This window comes from Chrysemys picta, chromosome 24 (genome assembly GCF_011386835.1).
Source record: "Chrysemys picta bellii isolate R12L10 chromosome 24, ASM1138683v2, whole genome shotgun sequence".
Taxonomy (NCBI): domain Eukaryota; kingdom Metazoa; phylum Chordata; order Testudines; family Emydidae; genus Chrysemys; species Chrysemys picta.
The window spans coordinates 7,316,757-7,341,980 of record NC_088814.1 but is presented as its reverse complement, the minus strand read 5'-3'; the positions used below and the strand labels follow the sequence as shown (position 1 = coordinate 7,341,980).

The following is a 25,224-nucleotide window of genomic DNA, read 5'->3' as shown; positions in this document are numbered from 1 at the left end:
GGGGGTGGGGATTTCACGCCCCATTCAAACACCCTCCGTGCCCCAGGATCTGAGCGTGACAGTCAGGGATCCCCTCTCTGGGCCTGTGTTTGCCACACACCCCACTCTGGGTCTGCCTGTCGTAACAGCTCCAGATCTGTCCCATGGCACCCCAGCTTGTATCTCCTACAGCCCCATAACACCTAATGTGCACCCCCTGGCACCCCACCGTGTATCTCCTACAGCCCCATAACACCTACTGTGCACCCCATCGCACCCCACTGTGTGTCTCCTACAGCCCCATAACATCTACTGTGCACCCCATCGCACCCCACTGTGTATCTCCTACAGCCCCATAACACCTACTGTGCACCCCACCGTGTATCTCCTAGAACCTCTAGTGCACCCCATGGCACCCCACTGTGTATCTCCTACAGCCCCATAACACCTACTGTGCACCCCATCACACCCCACTGTGTGTCTCTTACAGCCCCATAACACCTACTGTGCACCCCATCGCACCCCACTGTGTGTCTCCTACAGCCCCATAACACCTACTGTGCACCCTACCGTGTATCTCCTAGAACCTCTAGTGCACCCCATGGCACCCCACCATGTATCTCCTACAGCCCCATAACACCTACTGTGCATCCCACCGTGTATCTCCTACAGCCCCATAACACCTACTGTGCACCCCATCGCACCCCACTGTGTGTCTCCTACAGCCCCATAACACCTACTGTGCACCCCACCGTGTATCTCCTAGAACCTCTAGTGCACCCCATGGCACCCCACTGTGTATCTCCCATGACCCTGATACCCTGCACTGCACACCCCATAGTAATCCACTGTTTAGCTCCTGTAGCCCCATAAACTCCACTGTATCCCCCATAGCCCCCCACTGGGTATCCCCTGGAAACCCCAGGGAACATCCCCGGTGCATCCCGGAACATGGGTAACTTCCCAGACCACCCCCACACCCCTCTCTCCCTCCCATCACACCCTGTCCCTGCCCCTCGGATCCCCTCCCACAACCAGCAAGGGGCCTGCTGGGTGAAAAACCAGCGTTCCCCCCCGCCCCAGGAGCGGGGCGAGGGGGGCAGGCTGTGGGAGCGAAAGAGGAAGTGAGCGATGCTGGAGCAGCCGAGGGGAAGCACTGGCCGGTGGTGTTTCCGCCTCGCTGCAGGGCTGTTTGCAGAAGGGCCCTGCTGACCCCTTTATCTCACCCCGAGCATCTCAGGCTCCGCCCTTCCTGGCCGGGATCAGCGCGAGGGGCCGGGGGCTGCCCTCGCTCTGCGCCCGACACCCAGCTCCGGATGTTTTCTCTCCAATATCTATTTTTAAAATAACCAACCTAAAATAAACCCGCCCACCAACGCGGCGACGTCAAGCCAGCGCAGCCGAGCCTGGAGTACAAACTGGGCCCGCCGGCCTAGCCCATGCCCATCCCTCCGCACCCACGGGTGGGGCCGAGCCCATCAAGGCATGGGCGAGGCCGGCCTGGGGAGTGCCAAACTGATTGGTTGGGGGGTGGGTCGTGGAGGGGGGCAGCATTTGCACCTCCTCGTAAGCGGGCTGGACACTGCAGTCAGGTGGGCAAGGAGATTCCAGCAGGTCTTGCTCTGGGGCCTGTTCCCATCTCAGCTTTCATGGGCAGTGGGGAGGAAATGAGACCCACCCTGGGAGTCGAGGGGGGGTGGTTCTGCCCCCCTGAATCCCGGCTTCACCCCACCACCCTCTAACCTCACCCCACCGCAGTGGCAGCCTCACTGCAGACACAGGGGAGAGGCACAGGGAGGAGGACGGGGCCTGCTGGAATCAACCAGCAGCCGCTCTGTCTCCGGGGCACAGGGGTCCTTTTAGGCTGACCCGCTGGCCTCGTGTCCGTTCCTGTCGCAGGTTCCTGATCGGGCGGGAGAAGCCGGGCGAGCAAAGCGAGGTAGCTCAGCTGATCCAGCAGACGCTGGAGCAGGAGCGGTGGCAGCGGGAGATGATGGAGCAGAGATACACCCAGTACACGGAAGAGGATGAAGAAGTAAGAGGCGCGCGCGAGCGGCATTTCCCGGTCGCCTTTGGGCAAGAGCTGGAGACCGGAGCTTGTGCTGGGTGTCCTTGCAGTCCCGTCCTCCCCAGCTCCAGTACAGGCCCCCAGGGAGACTCCCCCGCTCCCTGGGGTCAGAGAGGAATCCATCTAATTAACCCCATACTTAGTTATTCTGCAGTGGCACCTAATGGCCTCAACCAAGATCAGAGCCTTCATGTGCTAGGGGCTGTACGTACCCAGAGGGAGAGCCAGTCCCTGCCCCAGAGAGCTTCCGGTCTGAATAGGCAAGATAGACAAAGGGTGGCAGGACTCCCCCAAAGATCACCCACTAGATAGACCCCGGGTCTCCTGAGTTCCAGTCCCGTGGCTCTACTCACTAGTCCATACTGCCACCTGTGCAGGTGCACCAACAAACCCACTGATCCTCCAAAGGACCCGAGTCCTAGCTTGGTTGGGGCACCTTCTCTTGAGATGAGGGGGAAGTCAGGCTCCAGGCCCATGCCAATCCAGATGTCCCCATTCCCTGCTCCACCCCGGCCACTGGCCGTATCCTGGAGAGATTGCCCTGTCCAGGGGCGTTCACCCTTGTGCTTCCCCCACAGGGGGGAAGGGCCAGGAGAACGGACTCACCTAGCCTGTGTACCAGGAGCCCAATGAGACACCGTCGACCTGATTCATTGCCCCGCCTCTCAGGTTGTCATTTACTCCAGTGAAAAGTGGGGGTGAAACGCCACCAACTCCGCCTGGAAGCACTTTGCACTGGTGTGAGTGACGCACGAGGTGCAGGGCATTGGAGTATCAGCCCCTTGCCGCCCTCTTCTCAGCGTCCTAATCGCTGGGCGTGCTGCCAAGCACCCAGCCGGGAGGTATCTTCCTACACCCTGCTGGGCTCTGCAGCGGAGAGAAATGCAGGGTGCAAGCCCCTCTCTCCTGTTCCCGGGGCTGTGCCTGTCTCTCCCGGGCAGTGGAATGTGGCAGCATCCAGGATTAATGGGCTCTCCTGGCAGGGTCCCTGGTGGGCTTGTGTTGTGTGGGAGAGGAGTGGAAAATGAAGGAATCGCTCCATTCGAATGTCACGACGTCTAATTATAACTCTCGCTCTTAGCGAGCGCTGTGCATCAGTAGCTCTCAGAGCACTTTACTCTGGAGCGCAGCATTGTTATCGCCGTGTGACGCACGGGGAAACTGAGGCACGGAACGGGGCTGTGACTTGCCCATGGTCACCTGGTGGGCCAGTGACAGAGCCAAACAAACCCAGGCCTCCCGAGTCCCAGTCTAATGCTCTGCCCAATAGCGCCAGCTCCTTCGGGAAATCGGTTGTTATTGGTCCAGGTCATCACCTGGGCTAAACCTGCAGCATTGACGTCAGTGGAGCAAGATGGACACCAGCTGGGATCTGGCCCACTCGTTATTATTAAATAATTGCACTGCCGGGGGGGCGCCTTCAGGGCCTCTTTGTGCTGGGTGCGGGACAGATCTAACAGATCCTACTCTCTCTGCTCCAGTCCCTTCCTGGTATTAACCGGTCTATGACAGTGGTTGATTTCAGCAGCACACGTCTCAGAGGCCTCGGGCAAACATCATCGTCAGAAGTTGTAATAATGACGTGTCGAATTACAGCTACTCCCTGCCCCCCCCCCCGAAATATCCCAACAGACACGACTCCCCGCTCTCTCCTGCCAGCCCCTGCCCCCCCTCCCCCGCACCCGTGGGGATTCTCAAAGCAGCCTAGTGGAATTAGGCACTTGATGCCCATTGCATTCAATTTCAACAGGAGTTGTGTGCCTAAATCACTTAGGCACCTTTCAAAATCTCGGCCCGAATCAATAACGCTGCAGGCGCACAGCTGAGCTGGTGGCTAGCGCGTGGGGCTAACCGTCAGGATGTCCTCCGTTCTCGTCCTCTGCTGCTGAGTGACCTTGGGCAGCTTGCTGGATGCCTCAGTTTTCCCACCTGTAAAATGGGGTTCATAATTCCCTGCTTCTCGGGGGGTGTTGTGAGGAACAGGGGCACCGTCTCATGCCTTTTGGAGATTTTTGTTGAGGTCTCCAGCCATTCCAAGAGCTAGCACAATGGGTCCTGGCCACTCGGCACTGTGGGAATAGCGGTAATAATGATTTGTATTATGGTTGCGCCTGGATACTTCATCTGAGATTGGGTCCCCGTCGTGCTAGGCACTGTACGCACACACAGGGCAGGTATCACATTCTGAAGAGGCAGGACAGATTTCTTACCTCCCCCCCCGCCCATGTTACAGATGGGGACCGGAAAGGTGCAGCAGCGGCCCCAGGTATGAATCTAGGGTGTTAGCAGCAGAGCTGGGACCTGACCCTGAGTGCCAGCCAAGTGCAGAAACCAACAGGCCATCCTTTGCCCCTGCAGGTTAAGTTTGCACAAGGTGCTTTGTCCCGACCCTGCAGACCGGGAAGGGGGGCTGGGTTTTAGGGTTCTGGGGAGCAGCGGTGGTGGTGAGGGCGTAGCTGCCGGCGCTATGAATGGCTCTGGTCTGGGAGGTGCTGGATTGGAGGTGGATCACAGGGAGGAAACTGACCAAAGCTCCCGGTTCTGTGCCCGCAGACGGGCGAATATGCCACGGACGAGGACGAGGAGATGAGCCCCATGTTCCCCGGCAGCGAGATGGCCATCGAGGTCTTCGAACTGGCTGAGAACGAGGACATGCTGTCCCCTGTCGAGATGGACCCCGAGAAGCTGGTGCACAAGTTTAAGGAGGTAAAGATGGGGAAAGGGGAGCTCCCCGAAGACACCCGCAATGGGAGTGGGGGGAGGCAGAAGGGGTGTACGGCACCCGTGTGAGTGTGTGTGTGTATCAGGGTGTGTTTATTCTTGTGGGAGTGTGTACATGTGTGTATGCGGATGCATGTGCGTGTGTCTGAGTGCACGGGTGGGCATCGGTGCATGGGTCCGTGTCCATGTGTGTGCCTGGGGTCAGAGTGTAGGTGAGTTTGCGCCTGTGTGTGTATTCACAAGTGCAAGGCTGTCTGTGCCTACTTGCACGTGTCCATGTGTGTCATGGGATAACGGGTATACGTTCATGCATGGGTGTGTTGCACAAGTGCATGGGTGTGCGTGCACGTATCTGTTTCAGTGGAGGTGTGGTGCATGCGTGTGATTATTTGTATGCGTGTGGTTATGTTGCCCTCTAGTGGCTACAAGCTCTGTCTGTAAGCTCTGACGAAGGCAGCCCAGCCGCACCCCCGGCTGCGGGGTCTAAACACAGCCCAGATCTCCAGGAGAGCTCTGCGCAGAGGGTGCCGACCCCTGTTGTGGCCCTCTGGCCCTGCCAGCTGATTCTCCTCTCCCACCGGTGCCACTCCGCTGGGGTCAGGAGAGTCACGTTAATGCAAAGCCAGCTGAGGCTAGAGGAGAACTGGAGCCCCGGCACCTTGTGCTGAAGTGCGGCCACCTCTGAGGTGGATCATGCTGTTGCATCGCCACACAGCAACGGCCCCCGACAGCTGAGGGCAGGGATCCGGTCTCCAGCTGACGCTGCGCGGTGTTGTGTGCCTGGGGGGGATTCACTGCAGCACCATGTCATGTACCCCTGGTGGGGGTGTTGCCAGGACTCCAGGGTTCATACCTTGACTCTAATGGAAAGCTACAGGGAAATGTACTGCTTGCAAGTGGCCGGGGCTGAGGGCGCCAGGGCAGTGGCTGGGGCTGGCATCTCCCTGAATGCAGGGCGTAACCGCTCTTACTCTCTGTCAGCTCCAGATCAAACACGCCGTCACCGAGGCCGAAATCCAGCAGCTGAAGAGGAAGGTGAGCTGCGGAGAAGGGACCGTGTGGGGGGTGGCGGACGGGTCCCCTCCTTGAGCTCCCTGGTCCCGTGAGTCTTCACCCGCAGGATCCCGGCCGGCCTGGGCTGCTGGCACCTCCCTATTCTTCTGTTCCTTCCTTTCCCCTACCCGGCATGGCCTCTGCCAGTCCTGCTCTGGCGTGGGGTCTTCTGCTTTCCTCCTCGCTCTCAGTTGGCCCCGTTGTTTGTATTGCCCAACAACGCACAGGCGTGGAGAGACACAACCGCGCACACACACGAGCACGCACAGAGACACCCGACCGCACACGCTGATGTCACCACACGCACAATAGCGCACAACCGCACACCCAGACAGAACCAAGCATGCATAATCTCACACGCAAATCCCCCCACGCAACTACACATGCAGCACACAAAGACATACACAAGGATGCACAACCACACACAGAAACAAGCACACACAGAGACACAAGCACATACACAGATATACAACCAGGTGCAGAGATACAACAGCACACAACCAGACACACACAGAGACAAGCACACACAGAGACACAAACACACCCACAGATAACCAACCATGTGCAGAGATACAACAGCACACAACCAGACACACAGAGAGACAAGCGCACACACAGAGACACAACCACGCGCTGAGATACAACAGCACACAACCAGACACACACACAGACAAGCACACACAGAGACACAAGCACACGCACAAACAACCACACGCAGAGATACAACAGCACACAACCAGACACACAGAGAGACAAACGCACACACAGAGACACTAGCACAAACACACAGAGACACAACCACGCGCTGAGATACAACAGCACACAACCACGCACTCAACCACAGTCCACAGCACCAAAGAGACACAAACACACACCCATACTTCTCCCAACACTCCCTGCTACTGGGGTGCATGTGCTGCCCCATCTCCTGCCCCATGCAGCCCATCTCCCCAAATGCCCCTCATCTCCCCTCCCCCTACCTGTCATCCCCCGGCACAGTCTCCCTTACCCGTCTTCCCCTCTTCCCCTCACCCTGTGCGCTGTGGTCTCTGCTCCCAGCTGCAGTCCATTGAGCAGGAGAAGGCTCGCTGGCGAGCCGAGAAGGCCCAGCTGGAGCAGAGCGTGGAGGAAAACAAGGAGAGGATGGAGAAGCTGGAGGGTTATTGGATGGAGGCCCAGAACCTGTGCCAGGCAGTGGATGAGCACCTGAAAGAGACTCAAGCCCAGTACCAGACCCTGGAGCGGAAATACAGCAAGGCCAAGCGGCTCATCAAGGAGTATCAGCAGAAGTAAGGCCATGTTCTCTGTTCCCTGTGGATCTCCCAGATCCCCATCCCCTATGGATCTCCCAGGACTAGTGATCCCAGATCCCCATCCCCTATGGATCTCCCAGGACTTGTGATCCCAGATCCCCATCCCCTATGGATCTCCCAGGACTAGCAATCCCAGATTCCCATCCCTTATGGATCTCCCAGGACTAGCAATCCCAGATCTCCATCCCCTACGGATCTCCCAGGACTTGTGATCCCAGATCCCCATCCCTTATGGATCTCCCAGAACTAGTGATCCCAGATCCCCATCCCCTATGGATCTCCCAGGACTAGTGATCCCAGATCCCCATCCCTTATGGATCTCACAGGACTTGTGATCCCAGATCCCCATCCCCTATGGATCTCACAGGACTAGCGATCCCAGATCCCCATCCCCTATGGCTCTCACAGGACTAGCAATCCCAGATCCCCATCCCCTATGGATCTCTCAGGATTAGTGATTCCAGATCCCCTTCCCCTATGGATCTCCCAGGACTAGAGATCCCAGATCCCCATCTCTTATGGATCTCCCAGGAGTAGCAATCCCAGATCCCCATCCCTTATGGATCTCACAGGATTTGTGATCCCAGATCCCCATCCCCTATGGATCTCCCAGGACTAGTGATCCCAGATCCCCATCCCCTTATGGATCTCCCAGGACTAGTGATCCCAGATCCCCATCCCCTATGGATCTCCCAGGACTAGTGATCCCAGATCCCCATCTCTTATGGATCTCCCAGGACTAGTGATCCCAGGTTCCCATCCCCTATGGATCTCCCAGGACTAGTGGTCCCAGATCCCCATCTCTTATGGATCTCCCAGGACTAGCAATCCCAGATCCCGATCCCCTATGGATCTCCCAGGACTAGTAATCTGAGATTCCCATCCCCTATGGATCTCCCAGGACTAGTAATCCAAGATTCCCATCCCCTATGGATCTCCCAGGACTAGCAATCCCAGATCTCCATCCACTTTGGATCTCCCAGGACTAATGATCCCAGATCTCCATCGCCCATGGATCTCTCAGGATTAGTGATTCCAGATCCCCATCCCCTATCCTCTCCCAGGGATGGGGGTCTGTATCCTGCCCAGTTCAGAGAGTCCCTCGGGTTAGGTGCTGGAGCAGCGGCCAGGCTCTGGCCTGACTGCTCACCCCATCCCCCACAGGGAGATCGAGTTCCTCAAGAAGGAGACGACCCAGAGGCGTGTGCTGGAGGAGTCGGAGCTGGCCCACAAGGAGGAAATCGACAAGCTCCAGGAGAAGGTGGGCACCAAGGACCAGGATACGGGGTTCCCCTGAGGCAGCAGAGCGGGAGATTGCAGAGGAGAGGGGCCCTGGCTGTGACTCGACGGCTCGGACGGGGACTTCCAGCAGACCAGAGCTGGCTTTGGCAGGAGCAGGGGGTGGGGCAAGGAGGGGGCTCCATTTGCCTCGCTCTGCCTTCTCCATGACAGCGTGGGCTTGATTCCCTTTGTCTGGTGGCCCGGTGCGATGGGCACGCCGGATCCTGCGTTGGATGTCAGGGCACGCCGGATCCTGCGTCAGTGCTGCTCACACTGGATCCTGCAGTGGGTCACACCGGATCCCACGCCGGGTGCTGGATCACACCGGATCCCACAGTGGGTCACGTCAGCTCCTGCGTCAGTGCTGGTCACACTGGATCCCGGAGTGGGTCACAACGGATCCTGTGCCGGGTGCTGGATCACACCCGATCCCACAGTGGGTCGTGCTGGATCCTGCACCGGGTGCTGGGTCACACCAGATCCCGCACTGGGTGCTGGATCACACCGGATCCCACAGTGAGTCACGCCGGATCCTGCGCCGGGTTCTGGGTCACACCAGATCCCACAGTGGGTCATGCCAGATCCCGTGTTGAGTGTTGGATCACACTGGATCCCGTAATGGGTCATACCAGATCCTGTGCCCGGTGCTGGATCACACCAGATCCCACAGTGGGTCACCCCGGATCCTGTGCCGGGTGCTGGGTCACACCAGATCCCACAGTGGGTCATGCCAGATCCTGCGCCGGGTGTTGGATCACACTGGATCCTATAGTGGGTCACATCAGATCCCGCGCCGTGTGCTGGATCACACCAGATCCCACAGTGTGTCATGCTGGATCCCATGCCGGGTGATGGATCCCACCAGATCCCACAGTGGGTCACACCGGATCCTGCGCCGGGTGCTGGATCGCACCGGATCCCGTGCTGGGTCACGCTGGATCCTGCATTGGCGCCCAAGTCAAGACTCCAGGGCATTGTTTTGCAGCTGAACATCCATGTGTGTGTGTGTGCATGTGTGTGAGGAGGGGTTCCCTGCTGCAGAGGACGGGATGGTCAGGCAGCATGGGCTGAGGGGGCATCAGAGGCTTGCACCCCCTCTCCTAGGGCTCCCTGTGCTTGCAATGATTCCCTGATTGGCCCCGGCTTGGTACCCTGACTTCTCTCTCTCTCCCCAGGGAGTGGCTGCTGCCCTCCGCTGCGGTGCAGCACAGCGCCCCCCGTTGGGCAGCGTGGGTGCAGGCAGGCAGACGCCCCCGAGTGACGTTTGTCTGCCCTGCCCCTGCCGTGCTCACGCCCGGTTCCGCAGGGAATGTGGCAAAGCCGCTGCTCCCCCACCCGGGCACACGTGTCCCGGGTTGAGGCAGTGGTAGCTGCTGGAGGGGGCCGAGGTGCCCCGCCGGGCTGCAGGCCGGGTGCATTTTCAGTCAAATGCGGGGGGCGGGGTTGCTGCACAGGACCCAGGAGGCAGAGCCGGGTGGGCACGGAAATCGGGCTTCACGCTTGCTCCTACTCTCCCCCCTTCCTCGCTGCCCCTCCCCACCCCCACATTGGAAGACATTGCCTGGCGTAGAGCAGCCGATGGCTTCCCAATAACCCCCTCCCTCCTCCGCACCCATCCCTCAGCAGAGACCCCCTGCATCCACCCCCGCAGCAACCCCCCCATCAGCCATCCCCTTCCCCCTCCCGTCACCTCTCAGCATTCCCCCCACGACCCCTCTCAGCGATCCCCCCTCCCGCGCCCCAACATCCCTGGCCTCGGGACGGCCCCGCTGTTTCTCTGCCTGAGACGTTTATCCCTTTGTCTGTTTTTCAGATCTCCGAACTGGAGGGGAAGCTGCAGACCTTGAAAAATTCAAACCCGACTTAAAACAAACACAAGCAATCGTTGGTTGGGGAGGAGGGACACTTTCTCCTTAACCCCCCCCCCACGCCTCCGTTTTGCCCCTGCTCCTCCCCCGCCCTCCCACCCCTTGCTGCCTTCATAGAGGGGTGAGAAAGAGACACAAAATCGAACCCACTATGAAAGGAATAATAATGATCCCTCCTTCCCCCGGCCTTCCTTTGGGGGGAGAGAGAGAGGGGGGAGGAGGGCTGGGGCTGGGGGAGGGCTCTGGGATTGGCTGGCTGGGTCCCAGCTGGCCTGGAGGGGGCAGTATGGGGAATGTCTCTGGGACAGGGGACCCCTCGTCAATTTCTGTTCCTCATGTGAGTCTCGTGTTAACTTGATGGATGCATTTTTTGGCGGGGGGGATTTGTTCTGCCTGTGTATCCCCCCCGCCCCCAACACACCCCCCCTCCACCCCTCCCCACTGAGGAGCCTTTCCAGCCAACCTCCCGGCTCGGGATCAGTGACAGCTCACCCGCCGACCGTGCCGCGTCCCCCCGAGGCCTCTGGGGAAGGGCTGTGTGGGCAGCACCCCCTGTGCAGAGTGGGGCCGGCCCGAAGCTCACCCCTTGGCGGAAGGACTTTCTTGGGGAGGCCAGATGTCTTTGTTGGCCCATCCCGGGGCAATCCATTGTGCTCTGTGTGTCGTGCGCTGATGGGAAGCGTGTCTGTGTTTGAGATCTCGACCCAGTGCCGGGCAGTATCTGGGACCCTGGAAGGCAGACAAGCTGCTGGCGCTGGGACAGGAGGCCCTGGGCAGCGCTGGCAGGGACAGGTTATGCCTGTGGGTGACGCTTCCCCACCCACCCCGGATAACTTCAGGGACCAGCGCCTTGGCCTCTCCTGTGAGTCTGTCCCGGAGGAAATGACAGCGAGCTTCCGGCTGAGCTAACATCTCCCCAGACACCGTGGGGCAGGGGGGCGATCCTGGAGCAGAGACACCCCCACCCCTGGGGCGCAGCCTGCAGGGGGGAAAGACCTTGGGCATCTGCCTCTTCCCCCACAGCTGGATGGATACGGGCTGTGGGGTGGGACTTGCTCCTTCCCGGGCCCAACGCCGGCGCTCGATGGGAGGAAAACCACGACGGGAAGTGGCCCCGGCCGAGACTCCTCCGCACTTGGCTCCGCAGAGGCACCAGGGACTGCGGGCTGCAGCTGGCTTCGAGCTGCATGAGGCGCCGGTGGGAGGGGGCCTGGGTTGTTCACACAAGATTCTTTGCTCTGGAGGGGAGGGGGAGCAAACGATCCAGACGCAGGCCGTGGGCAGCAGAGCACTGCCCCGAGGTGACTAATTGGGGTTGGACTTGGACTGGCGTCAAGCAGTGCACGTGGGAATTGGCACACTCACAGCACGCACAGGCCTGGCACTGGTGCGCTCACACCCATGCATGGGATGGAGGCACTGGTGCGCTCACACCCGTGCGTGGGATGGGGGCACTGGAGCTTACACCCGTGCGTGGGATGGGGACACTGGCACGCTTACACCCATGGATGGGTTGGGGGCACTGGTGCGCTCACACCCGTGCGTGGGATGGGGGCACTGGTGCGCTCATACCCGTGCGTGGGATGGGGGCACTGGCGCTCACACCCGTGCGCGGGATGGGGGCACTGGCGCTCACACCCGTGCATGGGATGGGGGCACTGGCACGCTCACACTCGTGCACGGGATGGGGGCACTGGCGTTCACACCCGTGCACGGGATGGGGGCACTGGCGCTCACACCCGTGCGTGGGATGGGGGCACTGGTGCGCTCACACCCATGCACAGGATGGGGGCACTGGCGCGCTCACACCCGTGCACGGGATGGGGGCACAGGCGCTCACACCTGTGTGCGGGATGGGGGCACTGGCGCGCTCACACCTGTGTGCGGGATGGGGGCACTGGCGCACTCACACCCATGCCCGGGATGGGGGCACTGGTGCGCTCACACCCCTGCCTGGGATGGGGGCACTGGTGCGCTCACACCCCTGCCTGGGATGGGGGCACTGGCGCACTCACACCCATGCCCGGGATGGGGGCACTGGTGCGCTCACACCCCTGCCTGGGATGGGGGCACTGGCGCGCTCACACCCATGCACGGGATGGGGGCACTGGCGCTCACACCTGTGTGCGGGATGGGGGCACTGGCGCGCTCACACCCATGCCCGGGATGGGGGCACTGGCGCGCTCACACCCGTGCGTGGGATGGGGACACTGGTCTTATTCCACAACACTGGCGCTCACACCCGTGCCCAGGGACATGGCATCCATTTCACCACCCCACTGTCTGACCTAGTTTAGTTACATCTGTGCAATTGTCCCCTGTTGCCAAGGCCTCGGGATCAAGCTGCCTTCCTTCCTTTTCATTTTTCTTTCTTTTCCTGCGGCTCGTCCTTTTCCGCCTCCGGCCCAACGGGCGCTTTTCTTTCGGGCACGCGGGGGAGCTGGGGAGGAAGCCCCCAGCTCCCCTTTATTTCCAGGGCGAGGAGAAAAGAGGTAGGAACGTCCTCAAAGCCTTGTGAAAAGTGACCCCTCCATGTCCCCCTCTGAGCTGTGGGCGGCCCCGTGTGCCCCGTTCCTGCAGAGTTCGGAGGGACGATGCCGCCGAGCTGGGCCCTGGCCCCGACCGCACCCCCGGCGGGGCGTAGCCAGTCCAAGCGAGAGGCATCCTGCGTCGCCAGACACACACACACACCCCGGACACGATCGCACGGGCACCGCCGGGAGCCGTGTCTTCGGGCTGACGCGGCCCACCCCTCCCCTCACGTAAAGGCCGGATGAGGGTTTTTTTTTAAAGCGATAACAAGAACAAAGGAAAATAAAGACTTTTCAAAACCAAACAATCGCTTTTAAAAATTGTAAATAATTAAAAAAAAAAAAACAATCGCAGTATTTATATGTGGCCGGGACAATTGTTTTCCTTTGTATGCTGGAGATTGCCAGGAGTGGGGGGAGGTTTATTAACTCCTCGCCCCCACACTGTCTAAGGATCGACAGGGTCCAGCCAAACCCTCGCCCTGGTGGCCCTTCCGGGTGTAACCCGGCACTTAGCGGCTGAGTCTCTGACAGTGACTGGATGTGGGGGCGTTGGGAACCAGATCCCTGCCGGCTAGACGGGGCTGGGCCGGTGTGGAGCTGGGAGCACAGTGGATGGGCAGGTCAATGCAGGATAGACCCACCGGCGACCCCCTCTCGGGATTTGCGCGGAGCAACGGGATGCCTGTGAAACGGACGTATGAAAAACCAGGAAGGCGGCGTGGGCCAAGGACACAGGGAAATCGGGTGGGATGACAGCCCGCTGGGAAATTGTCTTAAATTTTTATTTAATCTCCTGACACACGTATCAATGTGTATGTATATAATATATATATATATATGGATGGATGGATTGTTTCTGGTTTTGTATTGCAATGTCCTCGCATCGGATCATATCAAATACAGGCCCTCGTTGTCCCCGCGGCTCCGTTATTCAAATGGCTGATCTCATCGGGCGCGGCCCTGCTGGGAGACCAGGCCCACTCGCAGTGTGGGTGGGATCGAGGGGGGGGAACCTGTGTCTGCTCGCCAGCGTCCCCTGGGGCTGACGTGAGGAGCGGCGTTCAGCCACCCATGGCTGGAAAGGCCCCACGTGTGGTCGGAGGTGCAAACCCCTCAGGAATGGAGGTTCTTCGTAACTCTGAAATGTTCATAACTCTTAGGTGTGTTCTTTCAAAAATTTACAACTGAACATTGACTTAATACAGCTCTGAAACTGGACTGTTCAGAAGAACCATGCTGCTTTTCTTTGGTTTTTTTAGTAGTTTACATTTACGGGGGGTGGGGGGGGGTTGTTTTTTCTCTGCTGCTCCCTGGTTTCATACTTCTGGTTCCAAATGAGGTGTGTGGTTGACCGGTCAGTTCGTCACTCTGGTGTTTGTCACTCTGAGCTGCTCCTGTATGTTTAAATTCGATAGTTGATGCTCCTCCATCCACCCAAGTCCCTGGATCCGTGTCACGAACAGCCCAGGTTCATGGTGGTGCACGTTGTGGGCTGGACGGTGTCGGATTAAGGACAGCATGACAAATAACCTCCTATTTCTCCTCCGCCCCCCAATGAAACTGAACGGGGATTCAAAGGGTGGTATAAGAAATCATCCGAGGGGACGGCGGGAAGGGAGAGAAGGCCCGGGCACTCCTCAGCAGTATTTGTGATTGGCTTTAAGCTCTCGAAAACTAGGTGTGTGGTTCATTCTCCAGCAGTGCAGAAGAGCAGAAATCCCAGAGACACCCCCCCCCAAAATAGCCCTTCTCAAAAACCTCTTATCTCAGTGTTTCTCAACCTTTTGGATACCAGGGACCGGCTAGCTGCCTTCCTAAACGGTGCCAGGGAGATCTCAGGGAGTGGCGCCGGTCCATGGAGAAACGCTGCCTTAGATGATTCTAGCCAGAATCCACCCGTTAACATCGGCTGCACCCCAGAGAGGGTGGAACGTGGCCAGCACGTCTCAGCATGGGAAGGGGAGGAAGGATTCCTACAGGCATGGACCAGCCACTCCCGGATGGGGGCTGGATGGATATTTCCCCTCGGACAGAGCCTATAACTGCCAACTGCTGGGTTCTTGCTCGTTCCTCCAACGCAGCTGGTGCTGGGTAATGTCAGACCGAATCGTAGCAGGCATGGGCCGGTGGCGTGACCCAGTCCGGCAATGCCCGTGTTCCTAGGGAGAATGCTGGGGGAGGGGGGAGGACTCCAAACCGCTGCTGGCCCCCCTGTGGTTCCTGGCCTCTGCCTTTGGGAGCTGGACCTCAAAGCATATGTGCTGCTCATTCCTCCAGCCCCCTGGGGCCCCCAGCCATACACCCCACATGTGTGTGTCGGGGGGGGGGGAATGGGGTAAATTGATGCTGGTTTGCTCTGATCTTTTCTTTTTTTTATTGACTTCTTTGTTGGTCGTTATTTAGTCTTGTTTGTTACTGAACTAAACGCTGTGTTTGTGGAGCCCGGTGACACAGAGCTGCCGGGGTGGGGGTCGTGTTTGTGGGGGGGGGTGCACCTGGGTCTATGTTTGGGCATGCGTGTGGGCATGTGCACGGGTGTGTACGGGTGTGTGTGGAATGGCAGCCCCCCTTGACGGGCCCAGGAGGCTTGGGCCAGCCAGCCCCAGTGAATCAGCCAGGCCCGTGCCAGAATTACCTGCCTCCCAGCTGAGGGGCAGGACTAAGGGGGTCAGGGGAGGCACCCCTGGGCCTCCGCAGAGACACGGCGCTTGGGAGAGGACCCAGAGGGAGTATTCAGGCCCCTGAGGTGGGGTCTGCTGGGCACTGGCAAACTGCGGCAGAGACTCCAGGGAAAACAGCCTGAGCAGAGGACGGCGTAAAGGTAGCCCAGACGGGCTGAGAACGGAGTCCAGGGGGCAGGCCGCAGGTAGCCCGGATGGGCTGAGAACTGAGTCCAGGGGCCAGGCCGCAGGTAGCCCGGATGGGCTGAGAACTGAGTCCAGGGGCCAGGCCGCAGGTAGCCCGGACGGGCTGAGAACGGAGTCCAGGGGCCAGGCCGCAGGTAGCCCGGACGGGCTGAGAACGGAGTCCAGGGGGCAGGCCGCAGGTAGCCCAGACGGGCTGAGAACTGAGTCCAGGAGACAGGCCGCAGGTAGCCCGGACGGGCTGAGAACGGAGTCCAGGGGGCAGGCCGCAGGTAGCCCGGACGGGCTGAGAACGGAGTCCAGGGGGCAGGCCGCAGGTAGCCCGGACGGGCTGAGAACGGAGTCCAGGGGGCAGGCCGCAGGTAGCCCGGACGGGCTGAGAACGGAGTCCAGGGGGCAGGCCGCAGGTAGCCCAGACGGGCTGAGAACTGAGTCCAGGAGACAGGCCGCAGGTAGCCCAGACGGGCTGAGAACGGAGTCCAGGAGACAGGCTGCAGGTAGCCCGGACGGGCTGAGAACGGAGTCCAGGGGGCAGGCTGCAGGTAGCCCGGACGGGCTGAGAACGGAGTCCAGGGGCAGGTTGCAGGTAGCCCGGACGGGCTGAGAACGGAGTCCAGGAGACAGGCTGCAGGTAGCCCAGACGGGCTGAGAACGGAGTCCAGGGGACAGGCCGCAGGTAGCCCAGACGGGCTGAGAACTGAGTCCAGGAGACAGGCCGCAGGTAGCCCAGACGGGCTGAGAACTGAGTCCAGGAGACAGGCCGCAGGTAGCCCAGACGGGCTGAGAACTGAGTCCAGGGGACAGGTTGCAGGTAGCCCAGACGGGCTGAGAACGGAGTCCAGGAGACAGGCTGCAGGTAGCCCAGACGGGCTGAGAACGGAGTCCAGGGGATAGGCCGCAGGTAGCCCAGACGGGCTGAGAACTGAGTCCAGGAGACAGGCTGCAGGTAGCCCAGACGGGCTGAGAACTGAGTCCAGGAGACAGGTTGCAGGTAGCCCAGACGGGCTGAGAACTGAATCCAGGGGGCAGGCCGCAGGTAGCCCAGACGGGCTGAGAACAGAGTCCAGGGGCCAGGCCGCAGGTAGCCCGGACGGGCTGAGAACGGAGTCCAGGAGACAGGCTGCAGGTAGCCCGGACGGGCTGAGAACTGAGTCCAGGAGACAGGCCGCAGGTAGCCCAGACGGGCTGAGAACTGAGTCCAGGAGACAGGCCGCAGGTAGCCCGGACGGGCTGAGAACTGAGTCCAGGGGGCAGGCCGCAGGTAGCCCAGACGGGCTGAGAACTGAGTCCAGGGGGCAGGCCGCAGGTAGCCCAGACGGGCTGAGAACTGAGTCCAGGGGGCAGGCCGCAGGTAGCCCAGACGGGCTGAGAACTGAGTCCAGGGGACAGGCCGCAGGTAGCCCGGACGGGCTGAGAACTGAGTCCAGGGGGCAGGCCGCAGGTAGCCCGGACGGGCTGAGAACGGAGTCCAGGGGGCAGGCCGCAGGTAGCCCGGACGGGCTGAGAACTGAGTCCAGGGGACAGGCTGCAGGTAGCCCGGACGGGCTGAGAACTGAGTCCAGGAGACAGGCCGCAGGTAGCCCAGACGGGCTGAGAACTGAGTCCAGGAGACAGGCCGCAGGTAGCCCGGACGGGCTGAGAACTGAGTCCAGGGGGCAGGCCGCAGGTAGCCCAGACGGGCTGAGAACTGAGTCCAGGGGGCAGGCCGCAGGTAGCCCAGACGGGCTGAGAACTGAGTCCAGGGGGCAGGCCGCAGGTAGCCCAGACGGGCTGAGAACTGAGTCCAGGGGACAGGCCGCAGGTAGCCCGGACGGGCTGAGAACTGAGTCCAGGGGGCAGGCCGCAGGTAGCCCGGACGGGCTGAGAACGGAGTCCAGGGGGCAGGCCGCAGGTAGCCCGGACGGGCTGAGAACTGAGTCCAGGGGACAGGCTGCAGGTAGCCCGGACGGGCTGAGAACTGAGTCCAGGGGGCAGGCTGCAGGTAGCCCAGACGGGCTGAGAATGGAGTCCAGGAGCCAGGCCGCAGGTAGGACTGGAAGGGATCTCGAGAGGTCGCTAGTCCAATCCCCTGCACTCAGGGCAGGACTAAGGATTATCTGACCGTCCATACATGGTGCTGTGAAGTGTTAGATCTGCTGGGGGGAAGGGTGTGGCGGGGAGTTAACGGCACCACTGCTGGGAGCAGGCTGGGCTGGGCTGAAAACTCTTCCGAGGGTGTGTGTGTTTTGCATGCAGTAGTGATAGGGTTAACCGGGCACTGTCAGAAGGAAGCACGCAGCACCAGCATTAGCAAAGCAAAATAACTCTGTGTTGCACAGAAAGAAGCATAAGCTCCGGGTTTGCCTCTTGCCCGCAGGGACCTGGGTTCACATCCTGCATGAGGCTGTCGCTGAGATGAATCTGAGGGGTCTCCGTTCAGCCCCTCGGGTGTTTAACCTCGTCCCCCAGGTTCTTTGTATTACAGCAGCACCGAGAGCTGGGTTCTGTACAGAGATAAGGGACGAATCCCTGCCCTGGGGAGCTTGCGTTCAAAACAGACAACGGGTGGGAGGGGAAACTACGGCACGAAGAGGAGAAAGTGACTTGCCCAGGGTTATCCTGTAGCTCTGTGGAAGAGAACCCAGCTCACCTGAATCCCAGTTCAGTGCTCCGCCCAAGTGACTCTCAACCAAAGCACTAGCGAAGCCAGTACAAACTACAATTTCATACGGACAATGACTTGTTTATGCGGCTCTATATGCTCTCCACCGAACTGTAAGGACAATCGTTACGTTCCCGTTGAGTTGTTTGATCTTTACACGGTCAAGGTGAGAACGTCAGCGATTGTTCAGTAACAGCCGGGGGCTGTGACCCTCTTGTATTTTTCGGTCTGATTTTGCAAGTCGTTTTTAAGGGAGGTGAACCTCGGGGGTACGCAGGACCAATCACGCTCCTGCAAGGGGCCCAGTGCTCTGGGAAGGTGGAGAGCCCCTGCTCTGCCCGCTACGTCACTCTGCCTCCTGCCTGCCCAGGCGTCGCTGCCCAAGTCTTTCTCAACACGGCAGTTGGCAGAGCGGTGCCTGGCACCCAGGGCGGCTTCCGGAGCCGTTGCTCTTTGCTAGGCCGCAGGAAGGGCCGGGTGAGGTTGCTAGAGCCTCACCGGAGGCTCGTTGTGGAGCATCGGTGCTGGAATTAGGGGTGCTCACACCCCCGGGCTGGAAGTGGGTTCCATCATATACAAACTTTACAGTTTGGTTCAATGGCTCTCAACCCCCCCACTGTACACATTGTCCCAGCCCCCCTCTGCTGAAGCTGCCGTAACTAAATGGAGGACAAAAAGGGAGCGAAGACGCGCTGGTGCGAGGAATTCTGGGCGTGCGACGGACCGGCGTGTGTCTGCGGGCATGACTCTGCGCGTGTGCGAGCGATTGGGTGAGCGCCTGTGTGGGAGTGAGCTACTGGACTCTGTGTGCAAGTGAGCCTGAGCATGTGTGCGACCGGAACACACACACACACACACACACACACACACACACACACACACACACACTCTCAGCCAGCCACCTGCCTCCCCAAGTGTCTTCTGACGTTCAAGCCGGACGATTGGTATGAGGATCGGGGGCTGTTGAGAAGGAGACAACTCATGCTAGGCTGGGTCCCACCGGAGATCGGGGTAGGTAGGAAGCTCACACCCCTGTGGGGCTGATGGAAATGCAGTCGGTTACGATCTTTGGGACACTTAAATGGGTGGGAAACAAGCACCGTAGCCCTGCTGTCGCCCCACCCAGGCCGCATGGTGGCTACATGGCAGGGAGGAAACATGACCATTATTTATTATTATATACGGGGCAGGGACTGGCTTTTTGTTCTGTGTTCGTACAGCGCCTGACACAACAGGGGCCCGCTCCAGAACTGGGCTCCTAGGCTCTATGGTGAAACAAATCTTAATAATAAGTAGCAGGAGAAGGAAGAGCTGGTCTGCTGGGTCTCCTCCTCTGGCTTCTAAGATTACATGAGCCCTTGATGAGTTATTTTTCCATTGCATTTTTATTGCATCACCTCTTTATTTTCTGTTGCCTTTTTGTTCCTGATCTCTATCTGGCGGGAGCCTACACCCTGTCCTCGGAGCTAAACTGCTCTTCAAGAAGGCACATGCAGAATAAAATTAAGATTCAATTATCATTAAAGCTGGTCAGGACTTTTTCAACAAAATATTTTTTTCCTCGGAAAACGTCCATTCGTCAAAACTGAAACGGTTTGCGGGAAAGGCTCGGTTTGGACTCATTTCGAAAAAAGACATTTTAAAAAGTTTTTTGGGGAAAAGAGTTTGTTTTTCAGTTCAAACCCATTTTTCATTTAGAAACATACCTTGATTTAAGGTAAAAAAAAATATCCTTCAGTTGACCTGATCCCATTTTTTTATTTTATTTTCTGTTCTTGAAAAACCTCCGAGATTTTGATTTTTCATCCCCGTCTGAAATTTCAAAAATTCTCATGCAGAAATTAGTTTTCCACCTGGCTAAAATTATAATGTCTTTTCAAAGTGCCCCTCACCGTAGTATCTGGGCCGGTCCTGTCCCTTTAAATTGACCATTCCTGGGGTGATGGTGGGGGTAGTGGGATGTCCTGGTTGCTGCGGCGATCTCTGTGTCAGACGCGAGATGGATGCCAACCTGAGCTTTGTTTCTAACCATCTCTGCCCCATCATAACCCCCAGGAACACGAGCTGGAAGAGAGCTCTCCTGCCTGTTATGCCCGGCTGTTTGACATTGGCACTGGGAGTGAGAGTGGCTGGCATGGGGATCGCTGCCTCCCACTGCCCTACTTTCTGCAGTCGGGTTTGTGAAGGCACCAGACCGTGCCCGTGCTGGCTCCAGTCCTCCCCCAGGCTGGCAGCCTCCTTGCTGTGACTGCTGGAGCCAGGAAGCTGTGTGTGTGTGAGAGAGAGAGATTGTGTGTGAATGTGTATTTGGATTAAAACACACACGGCGCCCGGGACGTGCATCAACATGTTGCTAATCCAGGCAGTGATGTTGCTGCTGCTCTAGGGATGGCAACCTGGGATTCTGGCGCTCCCAGGGAGGGGCAGAGACGTGGGGCTGGGGGGCGCGGGGGGAAGAAGCTTCTGTCTCATTTTCTAGCCCAGCAGCAATGTGTAAAGGGGCCACCAGCAGCCCTGGGGCAAGCTGGCAAGAGCACAGCTCGGGTGCCGGGGCCTTCTCTCGAATCCGTCCTGCCCCACGCTGGGATGGGGTGGCCTCTTCGTCGCTCACTCCAGGAGGGGCCCATCTCTGCCCAGTCCCAGGACCCCTCCCCGACTCCCCATCCATTGTGGCGACAGATTCTTGCCACCATCTCAAAGCTCTGCCCCACCCTCATCAGCACTGACCCCCCCACCCCTTCCCCGCTGCTCAGCCAGTGTCCCTAGTCTCACCTGTCTCACCCTAGCCTCACCTTCCAGCCACTGTTGTCTCTGTGCTGATGGCCCCCTGGATGCAACCACCAGCCCCTCCTAAAAACCCCTCTTCTGCCAAGAGAGACTCAATGAAACGTGAATTGAAAATCCCTATTTTCTAGGCCTCTCTTCTCCCCAGGATGGGGCCAGCTCTGGGCCTCTCTTCCCCCCAGGATGGGGCCAGCTCTGGGCCTCTCTTCCCCCAAGGATGGGGCTGGCTCTGGGTCTCTCTTCCCCCCAGGATGGGGCCGGCTCTGGGCCTCTATTCCCCCTGGGATGGGACTGGCTCTGGGCCTCACTTCCTCCCAGGATGGGGCCGTCTCTGGGTCTCTCTTACCCCCAGGATGGGGCCGTCTCTGGGCCTCTCTTCCTCCCAGGATGGGGCTGGCTCTGGGTCTCTCTTCCCCCCGGGATGGGGCCGGCTTTGGGCCTCTCTTCCCCCCGGGATGGGGCCGGCTCTGGGCCTCTCTTCCCCCCAGGATGGGGCCGTCTCTGGGCCTCTCTTCCCCCCAGGATGGGGCCAGCTCTGGGCCTCTCTTCCTCCCAGGATGGGGCCGTCTCTGGGCCTCTCTTCCTCCCAGGATGGGGCCGGCTCTGGGCCTCTCTTCCTCCCAGGATGGGGCCGGCTCTGGGTCTCTCTTCCCCCTGGGATGGGGCCGGCTCTGGGCCTCTCTTCCTCCCAGGATGGGGCCGGCTCTGGGCCTCTCTTCCCCCCGAGATGGGGCCGGCTCTGGGCCTCTCTTCCCCCCGGGATGGGGCCGGCTCTGGGCCTCTCTTCCCCCCGGGATGGGGCCGGCTTTGGGTCTCTCTTCCTCCCAGGATGGGGCCGGCTCTGGGCCTCTCTTTTCCCCGGGATGGGGCCGGCTCTGGGCCTCTCTTCCCCCCAGGATGGGGCCGGCTCTGGGCCTCTCTTTCCCCCGGGATGGGGCCGGCTCTGGGCCTCTCTTCCCCCTGGGATGGGGCCAGCTTTGGGCCTCTCTTCCCCCCGGGATGGGGCCGGCTTTGGGCCTCTCTTCCTCCCAGGATGGGGCCATCTCTGGGTCTCTCTTCCCCCCGGGATGGGGCCGTCTCTGGGTCTCTCTTCCCCCCAGGATGGGGCCGTCTCTGGGCCTCTCTTCCCCCCGGGATGGGGCCGGCTCTGGGCCTCTCTTCCCCCTGGGATGGGACTGGCTCTGGGTCTCTCTTCCCCCCAGGATGGGGCCGTCTCTGGGTCTCTCTTCCCCCCGGGATGGGGCCGGCTCTGGGTCTCTCTTCCCCCCGGGATGGGGCCGGCTTTGGGCCTCTCTTCCCCCCAGGATGGGGCCAGCTCTGGGCCTTTCTTGCCCCTAACACTAAACGGACTCTTCTGCGTCCAAGTGAAGAACCTGACGAGGAGCAGAGCGGTTCCAGCCTCAGCCTTGGCCTTGCTCGTTGACCCAGTGGCCTCCTGTGGTTAATGAAATCGCCCCCGACCCGACGCCTTCCAGCTGAATCCGTCTGTCCTGGGAAGGAGCCAGTTTTCTCCCCCCAGGTTCTCTCCCCCATCCCAAGCTCTCCTTCCCCCTCACAAGCCAGGCTCCTGGGAGCTGTCCATTCAGCACCACCAGCCATTGCAACTCTCAGGAGAGCTTCATCCACCTCTCCCCTTCCTCCCCATGCAAAGGGGGCGGGGAGGATCATTCCCCTCCGAGGGGCGGTTTCGTCAATGGAGATTTGGGGGAGTCCTGGCAAGGTCCAGGTCCCTGATGTTATTTCTATCCTGTGCCCCCCCAGCATGGGCCTCTGTGGGCTAAGTGCTTGGCAAACGCTTAGAGACATTCCCTGCTCCGAGGATCTTCCAAACGAGGCAGACCGTGGGGAAACTGAGGCACGGAGAAGCCAATTGACAAAGCAGAATCAGGATGAGCACCCAGGTCTCACAAGTCCCAGATCATCACCTTACCCACTGCACCCTTTTGCCACGCCAACCAGTGCTGTCACTGCCCAGGCCCAGAATGACACCGCCCATCTGCTCCCCTGACCCATGTTGCTCCATCTAGGGACCCCCCTGACCTGCCTTTCAAAACCTTTGTGATCCAGGGAACACAGTGGGTTGGCAGCCCTGGAAAATCAGGTCTCAAATGGAATCACACAAGTATACTGGAGTCGTGGGCAGATGATTGGGGGCTCTCTTTCAGATGAGACCCTAAGGCCCTTCTCTGCTCCGCCTGGGCAGCCAAGATCCCACAGGGTTTCTTTGTTGTGGGATCAAGGCTGTCCTCCCAGTGGATTTAAGAACAAGCAAACGAAAGCGTCGCCGCCTTCCGCTGTTGCAGAACACTGGCTTCTGTGCTCCCACCCAGAGGTGGCTGCAGTTCAGCGCTGGGTGCTGCAATTGTGTCTAGGCCAGACGGCTCAAACTCCGGTGCCTAAAGTCAGTCGCTCAAGTCCACGGTGAACCAGCCTGATTTCTTCCCCGATGCTGAGCATCACGTCCCACCTTGCCCCGTGGGTGCTCAGCACCTCTGAAAATCAGGCTTCGTTTCGGTGCCGACATAAAGGAGTCGAGCTGGGGGAGCCGGGCGGCAAGGCGCTCTGGAAACCCTTTAAGCCTCGGATTTCTCATTCCCTGCTTCTCTCTTCGCATCTGCTTCCCCCCTCCCCATCTTTCTGGATCTCCCAGCCCCAGGGAATGGCTACACGGGGCCAGTTCAGCACTGCATCACCACACCAGCCGCGCTCCCGGCCAAGCCAAGCCAGCAGATGGGAGACACGGCCAAGGCTGCATCCTCCTTCCCTGACTTCAAATCAGGCTGCCTGAGCTGCTTCCGGGTTCCTGTGACCCCCCCCCCCTTGCTTTCCCTTCCCCCCCCCCCTCCCTCCAGTCCCTGGGACCATCCCAGCCTGGAGAATCCAGAGGTCAGTATGAAATTTCTCTCTGCAGAACCTCCCCCTTGCAGACCTCTCTGGATACGCTCGCTGCCTCCTTTATCCTCTCCGCTCCCTCCTTGAATTTTTGAAAGCTTGTTGGCTCCAAAGAAGAGGGGAGGGGGCGGCGGGGAGAAAGGGGAGGGGGCGGTGAGGGGAGCCACAAGAGACGCCTCTGGAGCCCAGCATGGACGCAATCGGACGCGGCTAAGGATGCCAGGGTGCCGTGGGTGAGTGTGTGTCAATTTCAGCCTTGCCCATCAGCATCTCGTGTCAGTTTCAGCGCAGGGCTTCCTTCTTCTCTGCTGTGTGTTCGGCTGCCGGTTGGGTAGTTGTTGTTTTTTTTGGGGGGGGGGGGGCTCCTTGTTTGTTTGTTTATTTATTTCCAGCCCTGCCTGCCTCGAGGCTGCGTGGATCGCATCGGCTTTAAGGCTGCAGTCCCGATCCAAATAGCCCCCCCCCCACTCCCTCGCCTGTTTTGATGCAACCAGGGGAGGAGAGCGGCATATTTGGTGTTTTCCTGTCGGTCCGCTCGGGATGGAAACGGAGCGATGGGGGGCGGGGAGGGGGGAGAAGGGGGGGTTATGATGGTGGAAAGTGTCTTCAACTTGGGGTGTTTATCAACGTCTCGGAAAGACGGAGTGGAGTGGGGTGGGGGGTTGGTTAGAGAGAGAAATGCACATGCAGTTAGCTGTGCTGGGTAGAGTCCAGCCCCCAGGTTTGAACCCACCCTGGGTTATTAAAATCCCCCTCCCAGCATGAGGCTAGCAACGCTTTAAACATTAATAAGCCGCCCTCCCCCTCCTGTTTTCGATCAATAAATTAATAACCATCATAAAAAAAACCCACCCAGCTCCTCTCTTCTGAGCCAGCGCTTAGCCGTCCCCTGCCTCTCCCCTCTGGGGTCTGGTGGGGCTGTATTTCTCCAGGGCAGGGGGAGCCTGCCCCATAGCGAGCTGGCTGAAGCAGTGTCCTTCCCTCGATGGGGCCGTGCTAGGGGGTCTGCAGCCCCCCAGGCCTGGCTGGGTTCCCAGGCTTGTTTGGGTTCAGTGGGACTGGCTGCCTCCTGGGCTGGGTTGGGAGAGTTAGGCCTTGGGCAGGTCTCTGCTGCGCCTGCCCTGGGAAGGGTCCCTGGCTGTTTCCCACCTTCTCACCTTGGTTTGTTTTATCCCTGGGACTCGCTACATCCACCCTGCCTCCATTCTGCCCTTCATTCCCTGGTA

The 25,224-nt window shown here is 59.6% G+C and overlaps 1 protein-coding gene across 1 annotated transcript in view; it reads left to right on the top strand.

Annotated features, from left to right (window-relative positions):
• PPP1R9B (protein phosphatase 1 regulatory subunit 9B) overlaps positions 1-25,224 on the top strand; it is a 91,717-nt gene that overhangs the window by 31,012 nt on the left and 35,481 nt on the right. Inside the window, exons 5-10 of the mRNA XM_065578065.1 lie at positions 1,879-2,014; positions 4,601-4,753; positions 5,750-5,803; positions 6,881-7,110; positions 8,299-8,395; positions 10,229-10,279. Coding sequence (XP_065434137.1) covers positions 1,879-2,014; positions 4,601-4,753; positions 5,750-5,803; positions 6,881-7,110; positions 8,299-8,395; positions 10,229-10,279 — 721 coding nt within the window. The remainder of the gene's footprint in view (positions 1-1,878; positions 2,015-4,600; positions 4,754-5,749; positions 5,804-6,880; positions 7,111-8,298; positions 8,396-10,228; positions 10,280-25,224) is intronic.